This window comes from Myxine glutinosa, chromosome 5 (genome assembly GCF_964187855.1).
Source record: "Myxine glutinosa chromosome 5, kmMyxGlut1.1, whole genome shotgun sequence".
NCBI classification, from domain to species: Eukaryota; Metazoa; Chordata; class Myxini; order Myxiniformes; family Myxinidae; genus Myxine; species Myxine glutinosa.
Genome location: NC_136265.1, coordinates 167,365,889 through 167,381,168, shown reverse-complemented (window position 1 = coordinate 167,381,168; position 15,280 = coordinate 167,365,889). Strand labels below are relative to the sequence as shown.

The following is a 15,280-nucleotide window of genomic DNA, read 5'->3' as shown; positions in this document are numbered from 1 at the left end:
TGCCAATCAGCGTACAGTTCGCCTTTGTGACGCAATCCGCCTGTCCATCAAAACCTCCCGCCCAATCTCGGTCCTCCTGGGCGTGGCTCTCGGCCTGCCTGCGCGATGTGTGCCTTCCAATGTGGTGTAATGGGTGACAAAGCTTCCTTCTGGACTTCGGGTGGTTTTATTATTATTTGAGTGCAGTTAAATGGGGGATTCCTGACGTGTCTAAATGCGGTGCCATCAAGGATAATGGGATAAATCACTGAGGTTTGAGGAATAGGGGAATTAACATAATCCCTACCTTGTAAAACAAGGGCCATCCTCGTATGACCACGGAGATAGACTTACCCGGCATTCGGCTAAACAGGTCCCTGACTTATGTACATCGAAGTAGTTCTTTCTACCCACGATCATCGGAACACCTACCTATGCAGATCTACCTGAATCTATCACTACCCCAAAATAGTGAAATATCACTACCCCAAAATTCATAACAATATGAAGGAAGAAGAATTTCACTTTGAGGATCACACCAAAATGTAGCAGTTTGAATCGGTTCACTTTAACTTGACAGTAATTGTATGAGGGAAACTTTTTTCTATCACTCACCTTGCTTTGGGCTTCATGTTTTTTTTTTGAAGAAGCTTTTTCTTTTTTATTACATTTTGCACGTATGATTTAATTTTTACCTGATCACTCAATATTTTATATATCTATAACAATAAAAGATAATGTGTGTGTGTGTCATTGTGTCTCCTCCATAACTCCACAACCATGAAACCTAATGCCCTGAAACTTTGCATGCATACTAAGGGATCTCCAAGGTACTGCATGAATGAAAATGGGGGTATTTGGCTACATTTAAACACCCCTTTTGAAGATAATTTAGGGGGTGCTCATCACACAAAAAACTCTAGATGGTATTCATAGAATACTTACTCTGCGCGGTCAACTTGGTGCGAGCCAACTGTTCTGTTTTTGAACGTTTTTTTCTTTGATACAATATGGCTGCCAGACCACGTGAGTGATTACATCATAAATTTATATTCTCTAATATAATTGTTGCGTAGATCACGCTCAATAAATTTCAAACTGATCAGACTAAGCGTTATTTCTGTTGAATTATGACGTCATGCCAATGATGCCATCGTTAACAACACCTATTCCCCATGTGGAGTTCCTTACAATGAGCCATGTTTAAGTTTTTTCCATGGAGTGGTTTCGGAGATGGAGGTGCAATGTTTTTCGGTTTTTCCAAGATGGTGTCTGTACCACGTGACCTATGACATCATAATTATTAAAATAATCTACAGGAGGAGGAGCTTCTATGGTGAAAATATCATGTCAATTGGACCAAGAATTGCAGAGAATACATTTTCATTCTGATCAAATCAAGCGTTGTACTTGTCGAATGATGATGTCACAAGGTACCAATGACATAATCAATATATCTTATTCCCCATGGGGAGTACTTGACAATGAGCCATGTTTCAATTTTTGCCATGGTTCGGTTTTGTAGATGTAGAGGTGTAACGTTTTTCCAAGATGGCGTCCATACCACATGATGTCATAATTATGAATAAAAAAAATTCTGCAGGCGGAGGCCTGGTAAAATTTATATGGTATAATTTCGTGTCAATCGGACCAACGGTTGCTGAGAAAATGAATTTTTTAAATGCAGACAAGCCACGTATGTATGCAACCGAATGCCTCACCCTGCTTTTTACTTCACAATTGCAAGGTAAAAACCAAATAAGCCTTACAAAAATGGTGGAGCACCATCTTAGTTAGCCCCCTGCCACATCACTGGGATCTTAAGCTGCCATTTTGTTTGGCCTGTTCAAAAATGGCCTTGGGGCCATGATGACCTCTCACAGACTAATTAAAGTATATAATCAAAATCTCGCTTTGGGTTTGAGAATCGGATTCCGTGGACTATATAAGTGTCAAAATCTGGAGAGACATCTTAAATTTTAAAGAAATTAGTGATTCTTATAATCAAATGTATTTATGTAAGTAAGGCTGTCATCCCTCCTTCTGCATTGTCGTTTTAATTCATACCTCCATAGGATAGGGTATCGTTCTACTGGGATCTGCGATACTTGTAGGGAAATGAAGATTTGAACCATCTTTTTAAAATGAAGTTCCCTCTATTTGATGGACCCAGATTTAGTCTATTTCAAGGTATGAAAGAGGTGGAAATTGCATGTGAGATCTGCCGAAAATTTTCAGCCATTTGAACTAGAAGCATTGCCAACTCTGTAAGGCGGTTCTGAGATTTTTAAAAGAGAACTGGAAATCCATATTGTATTTAAGATTAACGAAAGGCTCCTTTGTTCACTGCTGTTATCTCTGGGTGCGTGGTGGATATAGAGGCTCACGGCTCTGAAAAAGCCATAAGACAAAAAAGAAGAAGAACCCTCCCCCATATTTCAGCGAAGCGATGGGTGGGATTTTGAGAGAGAGCTGCGGTGTGACCCCATGGTGTTCACGCACATCTTTTTACCACCCGGCAGTGCCGAGTGAGCGACGTGGTAAGGTGAACGACGAGGTATTGCGTATGCAGTTCAGTCACCTGTGCTACGTTACAGTGTTAATACACGGGCAAATGTAATAATGGTAGTTCACCGGCAAAAAAATAAATAAAAGGGAGTTTGTGGTCTGGGCCACCCCCAGATCCTTCTCCTGGGTGACGCTCTCCAGGATTCCCCGATGCATCATGTAATTCCTATTTTCATTACTCCAAGCCCCCTATTTTCATTACTCCAAGCCCCCTATTTTCATTACTCCAAGCCCCCTATTTTCATTACTCCAAGCCCCCTATTTTCATTACTCCAAGCCCCCTATTTTCATTACTCCAAGCCCCCTATTTTCATTACTCCAAGCCCCCTATTTTCATTACTCCAAGCCATCCATAGCAGTCCAGGACCTTACATTTGTTTTTGTTAAACTGTGTCTGCCAATCTTTCAAGAGTGCTTGTGTGCGTTGTAGCCACGTTCAAAATCGTATTGATTTGTAATGTATATTTTGCTGTGTCCGTCACAGCAAAACTGAACTGAACTTTTTTGTGGGTTTTAATAGTTTCCGGTGAGACGTTCTTCGAATATTAACTCTCGCGAGACTTCGCGGGAATTGACACTTTGGAAGCATGGAAAGCGAAGACGTTGTTCCAATATGAACTCTCGCGAGACTTCGCGGGACTTGGCACTTCGGAGGCATGGTATGGTAAGCGAAGATGTTGTGCTAATCACCTCAGAACATCTCCAATCGAACTTAGCGGTGAAAGAATTGTGCAAACAGGATCCAGGAAATGAAATGTACGTTCCCGCCTGTGCTGCACGTTCTCTCGTGTATTATGTTCTTTCAAACCCGTAACGTTTTGCTACCTCTCAGAGCCCTGTGAGGATTTTGTGCTTTGAACAGATTCGCGCCTCACCTCTCGCGCGATTTCGGGAAATTAATGGCTCCAAGGACACGGCAGTTATACTTATACATTAGCGAAACGTACGGTGATTATACTCCGTACCTGCAGCTGCAGGGAATCGGCACACGAGGACCTTTGACGCAGGAAGGGGCCATTTGGACCATCGTGGCTGCATTACATCAACACATTAATTAAATCCATTTGTTAATTGATTTAAATTCGCTGGTTTGGGGGATGGGTGGTTAGTGGGGGTGTTGGGCAAATATTAGGGGTTAGGGATGGGAGATTAGTGGGGGTGTTGGGCAAATATTAGGGGTTAGGGATGGGTGGTTAGTGGGGGTGTTGGGCAAATATTAGGGGTTAGGGATGGGAGGTTAGTGGGGGTGTTGGGCAAATATTAGGGGTTAGGGATGGGTGGTTAGTGGGGGTGTTGGGCAAATATTAGGGGTTAGGGATGGGTGGTTAGTGGGGGTGTTGGGCAAATATTAGGGGTTAGGGATGGGAGGTTAGTGGGGGTATTGGGCAAATATTAGGGGTTAGGGATGGGAGGTTAGTGGGGGTGTTGGGCAAATATTAGGGGTTAGGGATGGGTGGTTAGTGGGGGTGTTGGGCAAATATTAGGGGTTAGGGATGGGAGGTTAGTGGGGGTGTTGGGCAAATATTAGGGGTTAGGGATGGGAGGTTATTGGGGTGTTGGGCAAATATTAGGGGTTAGGGATGGGTGGTTAGTGGGGGTGTTGGGCAAATATTAGGGGTTAGGGATGGGAGGTTAGTGGGGGTGTTGGGCAAATATTAGGGGTTAGGGATGGGAGGTTATTGGGGTGTTGGGCAAATATTAGGGGTTAGGGATGGGAGGTTAGTGGGGTGTTGGGCAAATATTAGGGGTTAGGGATGGGAGGTTATTGGGGTGTTGGGCAAATATTAGGGGTTAGGGATGGGTGGTTAGTGGGGGTGTTGGGCAAATATTAGGGGTTAGAGATGGGAGGTTATTGGGGTGTTTGGCAAATATTAGGGGTTAGGGATGGGTGGTTAGTGGGGGTGTTGGGCAAATATTAGTGGTTAGGGATGGGAGGTTAGTGGGGTGTTGGGCAAATATTAGGGGTTAGGGATGGGAGGTTAGTGGGGTGTTGGGCAAATATTAGGGGTTAGGGATGGGATGTTAGTGGGGGTGTTGGGCAAATATTAGGGGTTAGGGATGGGAGGTTAGTGGGGTTGTTGGGCAAATATTAGGGGTTAGGGATGGGTGGTTAGTGGGGGTGTTGGGCAAATATTAGGGGTTAGGGATGGGATGTCAGTGGGGGTGTTGGGCAAATATTAGGGGTTAGGGATGGGAGGTTATTGGGGTGTTGGGCAAATATTAGGGGTTAGGGATGGGAGGTTATTGGGGTGTTGGGCAAATATTAGGGGTTAGGGATGGGTGGTTAGTGGGGGTGTTGGGCAAATATTAGGGGTTAGGGATGGGAGGTTAGTGGGGTGTTGGGCAAATATTAGGGGTTAGGGATGGGAGGTTATTGGGGTGTTGGGCAAATATTAGGGGTTAGGGATGGGTGGTTAGTGGGGGTGTTGGGCAAATATTAGGGGTTAGAGATGGGAGGTTATTGGGGTGTTTGGCAAATATTAGGGGTTAGGGATGGGTGGTTAGTGGGGGTGTTGGGCAAATATTAGGGGTTAGGGATGGGAGGTTAGTGGGGTGTTGGGCAAATATTAGGGGTTAGGGATGGGAGGTTAGTGGGGTGTTGGGCAAATATTAGGGGTTAGGGATGGGATGTTAGTGGGGGTGTTGGGCAAATATTAGGGGTTAGGGATGGGAGGTTAGTGGGGTTGTTGGGCAAATATTAGGGGTTAGGGATGGGTGGTTAGTGGGGGTGTTGGGCAAATATTAGGGGTTAGGGATGGGATGTTAGTGGGGGTGTTGGGCAAATATTAGAGGTTAGGGATGGGAGGTTAGTGGGGTGTTGGGCAAATATTAGGGGTTAGGGATGGGTGGTTAGTGGGGGTGTTGGGCAAATATTAGGGGTTAGGGATGGGATGTCAGTGGGGGTGTTGGGCAAATATTAGGGGTTAGGGATGGGAGGTTAGTGGGGATGTTGGGCAAATATTAGGGGTTAGGGATGGGAGGTTAGTGGGGGTGTTGGGCAAATATTAGGGGTTAGGGATGGGAGGTTAGTGGGGTGTTGGGCAAATATTAGGGGTTAGGGATGGGATGTTAGTGGGGTGTTGGGCAAATATTAGGGGTTAGGGATGGGATGTTAGTGGGTGTTGGGCAAATATTAGGGGTTAGGGATGGGAGGTTATTGGGGTGTTGGGCAAATATTAGGGGTTAGGGATGGGAGGTTATTGGGGCGTTGGGCAAATATTAGGGGTTAGGGATGGGAGGTTATTGGGGCGTTGGGCAAATATTAGGGGTTAGGGATGGGAGGTTAGTGGGGATGTTGGGCAAATATTAGGGGTTAGGGATGGGAGGTTATTGGGGTGTTGGGCAAATATTAGGGGTTAGGGATGGGAGGTTAGTGGGGGTGTTGGGCAAATATTAGGGGTTAGGGATGGGATGTTAGTGGGGTGTTGGGCAAATATTTGGGGTTAGGGATGGGAGGTTAATGGGGGTGTTGGGCAAATATTAGGGGTTAGGGATGGGAGGTTATTGGGGCGTTGGGCAAATATTAGGGGGTAGGGATGGGAGGTTAGTGGGGATGTTGGGCAAACATTAGGGGTTAGGGATGGGTGGTTAGTGGGGGGTGTTGGGCAAATATTAGGGGTTAGGGATGGGTGGTTAGTGGGGGTGTTGGGCAAATAATTAGGGGTTAGGGATGGGAGGTTAATGGGGGTGTTGGGCAAATATTAAGGGTTAGGGATGGGAGGTTATTGGGGTGTTGGGCAAATATTATGGGTTAGGGATGGGAGGTTAGTGGGGGTGTTGGGCAAACATTAGGGGTTAGGGATGGGTGGTTATTGGGGTGTTGGGCAAATATTAGGGGTTAGGGATGGGTGGTTAGTGGGGGTGTTGGGCAAATATTAGGGGTTAGCGATGGGAGGTTAGTGGGGGTGTTGGGCAAATATTAGGGGTTAGGGATGGGAGGTTAATGGGGGTGTTGGGCAAATATTAGGGGTTAGGGATGGGTGGTTAGTGGGGTGTTGGGCAAATATTAGGGGTTAGGGATGGGAGGTTATTGGGGTGTTGGGCAAATATTAGGGGTTAAGGATGGGAGGTTATTGGGGCGTTGGGCAAATATTAGGGGTTAGGGATGGGAGGTTAGTGGGGGTGTTGGGCAAAGGTTAGGGATGGGAGGTTAGTGGGGGTATTGGGCAAAGGTTAGGGGTTAGGGATGGGAGGTTAGGCAAATACCTCACTCATTATAGCAATGTTTCTGGGTACCCATGTACCCCAAATTTAAACCTATCTTCTGGTTCTGTTGCTTCTTTCCAGGGTTCCAGGTAGACCATTAAATGCATTAACTACTCTTGAGTGAAAGACCAGACTGCCTTACTACCATCGCTACTCTCAGGATGTGGCTTCAGGTCCTGTCCCTGTCCATTCAGCAATGTGGAACGCCAAAGCATCGCTTGGACCCAGATATACGTGGACAGTCACCATCTTTCAGCGATTACACCATGTTGTACATGTCCATCAACCATAGTTTTCCCGGCAGGATGGGACAGAAGTAGCGCGCTCCTCTTAGAGCTGCGTAGCCTGGGGTTGATTCCTGACCCGACTATAAACTACCAGGTTTGTGCTTCACAATGGAGGACGTTGCATTCTAAACTGCGCCGTCCCTCGGATGAACGTCAAACTGGGTGTCGTCCCATCTGCTAGCATCAGTTGGTAGATGTTAAAGATCTCGTGGTGTCTCGCGGAGAGTGGGCGAGTCATCGCCGGCACCCTGAACAAGTTGCAAATTTCTGCCAGAGAATCATATTCAGTCGAACATGAAGCCTGGCCAGCAGTTTCATGGAAAACTCAGATCAAAAACCTGATCAGATCCCACAAGAAGTTGGGAATAATTGGGTCCATGAAAAAAGTCGTCGTATTTTTTTTTTTTTTTTTTTGTATACAAGATCGAGGCTCGTGAAAGAGCGAACATTAATCACACAGAAAGACAAACCGACACATAAAACATATAACATCGGGAGCGGTAGACAAGATGGGGAGAGAGGGGGAAGGACACAAACACAACATTTGAGAGCAGGGACCGAGAGACATGGAGACATCGAGAGATCTGAGAGAGGGCGAGGGCTTTGGGGGGGGGGCATGGGAAGGGGGCGGTGGGAGAGGTATAAAACATATGGACACTGCCAGGACTTCCAGGAAAGAAGTTGGAATTTCAAACAAGGTGGATCTGGGGTGAATTAGCGGGGGTAGAAAAGATCAAGGTTTTGGATAGGGGAAGATAAGAGATGGTGGTGAACAGCTGTTTTAAAGACCTGGAGGGAGGAGTGGGATTGAAGGGAGTGAGGGAGTTTGTTCCAGAGGCGGGAGAAAAGAGGAATGAAAGAGTGAAGGTGAGCAGAGAGCCGAGATTTCGGCAGTTTAACCATCAGAGGGTTGATGGCAGATCTTGTGCGACCTGTAGGAATATTTGGGGGACAGAGCACAGAGAGAGCTGGGGGTGCAAGGCCGGAGAGGAGTCGGTAGAAGACAGAAAGACCACCTACCTGCCTGCGGTGAGTGAGTGAAAGGCCCTCAGAGATAGCTTCATCGCGGGAGATTCCAATAATTCTGAAAGCTTTGGTTTCAACAGCGTGAAGCCGAGCTAGGTGTGAGGCAGGAGCACCGGCCCATAGGGGAGAACAGTATTCCATTGAGCTGCGGATGAAAGCCTTGTATGTGGTGAGGAGCTCAGGTGTGCCGAGGAAGGACTTCGCACGGCGGAGGATGCCCAGTCGGCGACTGGCTTTGGAGGCCAGCTTGGAAATGTGGTTTTCCCAAGAAAGATCATGGCAGATAGTGAGACCCAAAATCTTGAGCGACAGAACTTCTTGGAGAGGATTGTTGAGAAAGTAGATGGGAGGGTTGTCCAGTCGATCTTTTCGGAGAGACATAGTAAGAGTGTGAGATTTGTCAGGATTGAAGGACATGTTCCACTTGTTTGACCAGTCTGTGATTTTGTCCAGGTCTTCAGAGAGTGAGGAGGCAGCAGACTGCCGATCTGAGGGAAGAGGAATGGAGCGGCAGAGAGTGGAGTCATCAGCAAAGAGATAGAGAGGATTTTCGAGAGAGTCAGAGAGATCATTGATGAAGACCAGAAAAAGCACGGGGCCCAGAACACTGCCTTGGGGAACTCCAGCCTGAACAGGAAGAGGAGATGAGAGAAACCCATTCAGGGCCACACGTTGACGACGACTAGAGAGGAAGTCCGCCAGCCATGCGTGGAGATTTCCATGGATACCAAAGGAGGAGAGTTTGGTGAGCAGAGCGGGGTGCCAGACCGTGTCGAAGGCACGTGATATGTCGAGGGAGACAGCTCTAATTTCCTGTTTGGCATTGAGGACCTCCATCCATTGTTGAGACAGCAGAAGCAGCATGTCCAGAGTAGAGTGACCTGGTCTGAAACCAAATTGATGATCAGAGATCAAGCCATTGGAGAAGAGGAAAGATTTCATATCCGAAGCAATGATGGATTCCATGACTTTGCTGATAATTGGGAGAAGGCTGATTGGTCTGTAGTTGCTAGGATCTGTTTTTGCACCTTTTTTGTGCAAAGCGGTGATGTTGGCTGATTTCCAAGCAGATGGCAGTTGACCTTGAGCAAAAGAGAGGGTGAAGAGAACAGAGAGAGGGTGAGATAGAGCAGCAGAGCAGGATTTTAGGACCCGTGGGCTGATGCCGTCGGGTCCAGTTGCAGAATCAGAGTCGAGGGTTGACAGAAACTTTTCCACCTTGTCAGGAGGAAAGGACACGGAGTCCAGGAGCAGCAGGGTACGACTGGGTATGGTGGGTACAGAGAGGGATGGGTTTGGGACACAAGATTTAGAGGCAAACACAGAGTTGAGGCATTCAGCTTTTTCACGTGCGGAGTCAGCTGTGTAGCCGTTTGAGGTAAGGGAGGGGATGGAGGGGGAACAAACACCAGAAACGGATTTGACCAGATTTGATTTGACCAGACGTTTAGCTACATTTGTTGCACTTCTAAAGCTATTGTATGATATTTAACCTCCATATTTATCTTCATGTCCCAATCAAACGATGGTTCGCTGCATATGACGAGCAACAAAATGACATAATTTGCAAATTGCTTGCGTGAGAGATCTCAGGATCGCCAACTTTCACACCATCTGCGGGAGCGAGTGTATCTTTTTTGTCGTCTCGATTTTTTTTTTTTTGCAGGGTACTTAGAGGTGTAATACCTGTGTCAAATACTGCTGCTGATATATATATATTACACATACAACTAGAACGGCACTCGGTAAAGCGCACACCTCTGCCAGGCTGAACAGTTTATGTTTTGTATCCCACTGATAGGCCGGATCTGGATCCAGATCCTCACCGAAATTGAACCCGTTAGTCCTTGTCGTACACTCGATCTGTCCACCAAGTTTCGTCCCAATAAGTCCGTGACATTTTGAGATATTGTGCTCACAGACAGATAAACGAGGGTGAATGGTGGATACATAACCTACGTCCTCTTCGGTGGTGGAGGTAATTATATTACTTAGTGTGAACAAATCTATCGTGTTAGATGTACGGTGTTGCCGGGAGGGAGATCTCAATATTATGTCCTTTTTTCTGCAGCAGGTCATGGATGATATGAAAGCGTTTCCAGCCTGGCTACAAGATCAGGGTCTCACGTCGGAGACAGCTCAGGCCATCGTGAGCGAGCTGGACATCAAGAGTCCAGGAGCACTCGGTGCCTGCTCCGGATCACTTACGATGAGAGCGGAACTCTTCTCGCTGGCAAAGCAGAAGCTACCTTTTGCAATGTATGCCGAGTTCCGACGCTTTGTGGAGTCTCGATGGGAGTCGCAATACGTGCGAGCAGAAAGCCCCATGTTGGTGGCAGTGCTCCACTCCATGCTGATCGCAGTCAGTCAAGAGCTTTCCAGCTGTGCTCAGAAACTGATCTCCTTGGACGTTGTACCTGCCTCTCAAGAAAGCCAAGACGAAGCTTTCCGAGATGCAGACTTGAGAATATTGGACGTATGCAGCCTTCAGCAACAAGATGAGAACCTGAGCTCAGAACTCGGTGCGTGATGGCGTAGAGTATCGGAATCCGTTTATTATTGACAATATGAATGTGGTGAATTGTCAAAAAATTAGTGTGCACTCCTCCAAGGTATCTCTTTATGGTAATGTTTCCTGAAGCAATGTCAAACAGCATAGCCTCACCTAATCCTCACCCTCCCTATCCCCAAAAGTTGTCTTTCTCACCGTTGCCTTTCCTGCATGGGGTTTGAGGCATGTTGCAGAGACTTGATGGGTTGAATGAGATGTTTGAGGATCTCTATTGGGGGAAAGCAAGAAAACGTACACACAGGAGGCCACTGCGCCCATTAAGTTTGTGTCGTTTCTAAATTCACGGCGACGTGTGGGCACAACACTCCCTGTCCCCAACCCCTTCCCCAACCCCTCTTTATTACCCCCCACGCTTTTTGAAAAAAAAAACGGGGGGATATTGTAATCAGCGCCGTGTGTCTATCTGTCTGTCCGTCTGTCACGCTTTCTCCTCCCTCCTACACGGTTGTGCAGAAATTCACCAAACGTGGTAGTTGTTATCACCACATGGTACGAAGGTGCGAGAGCAGTATCACTTTGACCCTAAAAGGGTTCAAATAGATCGAATACAAAAAAATGCAATTACTGGCACCTTCATAAAAAAATTAAAAAAAACACCTTTAGAGGCCATTTTTCCCCGCAAGCGGGGGTTGGCCTTTTCCAGGAACCGTGGTTGTTGTTGGTTTTTTGGTCCCCTTTTTGAAGCAATGTTTTACGGCCGGATGCCCTTCCTGACGCCAACCCTTTTTGCCGCCTTTAACGACAAACAGGGAATTACCAGTGAACTGGTACTCAATTAGCCGACCTCGGAAGGATGACAGGCTGAGTCAACCCCCCTGGCGTTAATTCAGCGATCGACCGGGATTCGAACCCAGGATCCTAGGATCCTAAGCCGGCACCCTAGCCGCTAGCCCAACACCAGGGTTTAGCACCTTCATAGACATTGTTTAATGAAACTTTGTAGATGCAATCAATGTTGGGGGACGCATGACATATGTAACAAATTTTTGGATTTGACCCCTGGACTCAGGACTACAGGGATCAAAACAGAAGATTTTAAAACTCAAAATTAGATATTGGGTCATTCCTGGTGGAAGTTTATGCTATCTTTCAATTTGGTGGGAAGTTTGGGGATTTGTGATGGCGCACCATTGACTCCGCTCTCGTTTTGTTTTACTAACCTCACACTGGCTTTGGAGGCCAGATTTGAAATGTGGTTTTCCCAGGAAAGATCATGGCAGATAGTGAGACCCAAAAGCTTGAGTGACAGAACTTCTTGGAGAGGATTATTCAGAAAGTGGATGGGAGGGTTGTCCAGTCGGTCTTTTCGGAGAGACATCGTAAGAGTGTGAGATTTGTCAGGATTGAAAGACATGTTCCACTTGTTTGCCCAGTCTGTGATTTTGTCCAGATCTGCAGAGAGTGAGGAGGCTGCAGACTGCCGATCTGAGGGATGAGGAATTGAGCGACAGAGAGTAGATTCATCAGCAAAGAGATAGAGAGGATTTTCAAGAGAGTCGGAGAGATCATTGATGAAGACCAGAAAAAGCACAGGAGCCAGAACACTGCCTTGGGGAACTCCAGCCTGAACAGGAAGAGGAGATGAGAGAAACCCATTCAGGGCCACACGTTGACTACGACTAGAGAGGAAGTCCGCTAGCCATGCGTGGAGATTTCCATGGATACCAAAGGAGGAGAGTTTGGTGAGCAGAGCGGGCTGCCAGACTGTATCGAAGGCACGTGATATGTCAAGGGAGACAGCTCTAATTTCCTGTTTGGCATTGTGGACCTCCATCCATTGTTGAGAAAGCAGAAGCAGCATGTCCAGAGTAGAGTGACCAGGTCTGAAACCAAATTGATGATCAGTGATCAAGCCATTGGAGAAGAGGAAATATTTCATATCTGAAGCAATGATGGATTCCATGACTTTGCTGATTAATTGGGAGAAGGCTGATTGGTCTGTAGTTGCTAGGATCTGTTTTTGCACCTTTTTTGTGCAAAGCGGTGATGTTGGCTGATTTCCAAGCAGATGGAAGATGACCTTGAGCAAAAGAGAGGGTGAAGAGAACAGAGAGAGGGAGTGAAAGAGCGGAAGAACAGGATTTTAGGACCCGTGGGCTGATGCCGTCAGGTCCAGATGCAGAATCAGAGGCGAGGGTTGACAGAAACTTTTCCACGTTGTCAGGAGGAAAGGACACAGAGTCCAGGAACAGCTGGGTACGGTGGGTACAGAGAGGGATGGGTTTGGGACACAAGATTTAGAGGCAAACACAGAGTTGAGGCATTCAGCTTTTTCATGTGCGGAGTCAGCCGTGTAGCCGTTTGAGGTGAGGGAGGGGATGGAGGGGGAACAAACACCAGAAACAGATTTGACCAGACGCCACCAGGATTTGGAAGAGGGAGACAGATAAGAGAGTTCGGTCTTGAGAACGGAGAGATATTGTTTCCTGGCTCTCCTGAGGGTGGACACACACTTGTTTCGGGCTTTGTGAAAGGAAATGAGATTTCCTTCCGTTGGATTTGCTTTCCAGGAGACGAAAGCAAGTTGTTTCTGGGCAACAGCCTCACCACAAGATTCCGTACTCTTGGGAACTTCCTACAATTACAACCTGTCCTGAACTGACTGCATCTCATTATCCATCCTCCAAACAATATCTTCTCTCAAATTCGAAGAACACAATAATTTTTATTTTTTTTGCAACTTGAAAAGAACACCCTATTCTATGGAGGTGTGAATTAAGATGACAGTGCAGGAGAAGAACAGCCTTGCTTACATAAATGCATGTAGTTGTAAGAATCGCTAATGTTAAACTTTTCAGGTTTCACTCCAGATTTCGATACCTATTAAATGTATGGGATCCGATCACCAAATCCGAATCCAGATTTCAATTGTATGCTTTAATTAGTCCGTGCGAATAGATAGTGTTTCCAAGCCAAGGCACGTTTCAATAGGCCGAAATAAAATGGCGACTTAAGAACCCAGCGATGTCACATAGGGCTGATCAAGATGGTGCACCGGCATTTTGCTAAGGCTTATTATTTTTATTTTTAACTTTTTTATTTTCAGAATTTTTTATTTTTTTTGCCAAAAGAACTCCCAGGCACTCACTGATGAACTTCTGAAAGTTTGACGTAGATCCATTCAGTCATCTCAGACAATAGACTGACCAACAGCTCTCTCATATAGTAGATTACTTCACCCATCCATGAGTCTCGGTTTTATTTTGGAGGTTGGGTGCCTGTGTGGAAGGGGTGAAGTCACCTAAATATTCGTAACTGCCTCGGGGCTTATGCAAATGCGTTTTTGGTACACAGTTTAACTTTTAGCCAGATTTACCATTACATGTTGTTTTGTTGGTCTTTACATTGACAAATGTGTTCCAGTCGGTTAATTGTTTTTATTTTAGAGTAAAAAATGTTTGTCTTTTTACTTGCCACACTAACTGTGCTCTTTGTTGTGCTTTCCCGTCGTAGTCCTTCCAGTTGTCATCCCACAAGTACTGAGCTGTGGTGAGACCACTACCGGTGGTTTATTTTCAGGAGAAATAGAAGAGAGATTAGAGGAAACACTACACCTACACCCTAGCATCGTAGAGTCCATCTGTGAGGTATCGATTGAAACCCAAGAGGAGATCAACCATTGTGTCATTGTCGATGACATTATTCAGGGGTCTGGTCAGACTGGAGTTGGTAAGTGCACAAACAAACAAGAGCTTTTCACTCCAACCATGTTTTTAAAGTACCACTTACTTCCTTTAAGTTGGCTTGTAGTGTTAAGGGAATATATTGTTGTGGATATGAGGATTGTATTTTTTTTATTGTGTGTTTTATTAATATTGCTTGGTTCTGGACCCTCCTGCCTCCAGTGTTGTGTAAAGGTCAAAGGGCGTCCCATAATTAGTCCATAAAGCATACACGTCAGCCAATCATAGATTTCCCCCTGGTTGATAGTTATATCTTTATTATGTGTATTCGGGTAAGGCCTTGTCTCCCATTAAGATGACACTCCATTGCACCAAGTGAAATAGAGTAGATTCCTTTCACACTCCCCTTTCGTCATTGCCAAGCCTCGATTGCCAATTACATCCCCTCCAAAACCACCATTGAACATGTGCTCGGGTCAGGGAAGAAGGCCGTGCCCGCCCGTCGTCATCAAGGGCGGAGCCAGAGGGTCACGTGACCAACCAGGGCCGAGGTGAGCACACCGATGGGCGTGTCCAAAAGGCCGGCGGCTTGATTGCCGGAGGCGCTATAAAAAGCGCGCGCGCAAGGTACTGCGGGAGATCATCCAGCAGCGATTCTTGTCCAAGTGAGATCGTCCAGGGAAGCACAAAGCCTGCTATTCGTCGCCTTGCTCGCCAAAGTTGGACCAAGCAAGAGAGTTGGGCAAGAAGCAAGCACGTTGTTCAGTTGTGTGGTTGGACCAGACGAGTCCTGGCAAAGCACGCGACGTCCCCAGAGCAGCCGCAGCCACAGCAGCAACGACAGCAGCGTGGGGCCTTGACAGCAGTTCCGGAGCAGGGCCGCGAAGGAACGGCGGCGGTCAAACGCGCCGATCGTGCTGCAGTACCCTTGGACCTTCCTCTCCCTCCAGCCATCCATCTCCCGCCAGTCCTATCATCATTCCCCGCGTGAGTCTGTCCTTGTTTGTTCTGTCCTTGGG

The 15,280-nt window shown here is 46.7% G+C and overlaps 2 protein-coding genes across 12 annotated transcripts in view; one reads left to right on the top strand and one right to left on the bottom strand.

Annotated features, from left to right (window-relative positions):
- Nucleotides 1-15,280, bottom strand: part of LOC144892419 (uncharacterized) — a 748,105-nt gene that overhangs the window by 691,356 nt on the left and 41,469 nt on the right. The gene's annotated exons all lie outside the window — the stretch shown is intronic.
- The window catches only part of LOC137426760 (uncharacterized), a 45,892-nt gene continuing 33,697 nt past the window's right edge, over nt 3,086-15,280 (top strand). For 9 of the 11 annotated variants that reach the window (XM_078779038.1, XM_078779035.1, XM_078779037.1 and 6 more), the window contains exons 1-3: nt 3,086-3,206; nt 10,138-10,588; nt 14,092-14,307. In XM_078779038.1, coding sequence (XP_078635164.1) covers nt 3,204-3,206; nt 10,138-10,588; nt 14,092-14,307 — 670 coding nt within the window. In that variant the 5' untranslated portion in view covers nt 3,086-3,203. Of the gene's footprint in view, nt 3,304-10,137; nt 10,589-14,091; nt 14,308-15,280 lie in introns of all 11 variants that reach the window. The other 2 variants (XM_078779036.1, XM_078779040.1) reach the window with 2 other exon arrangements.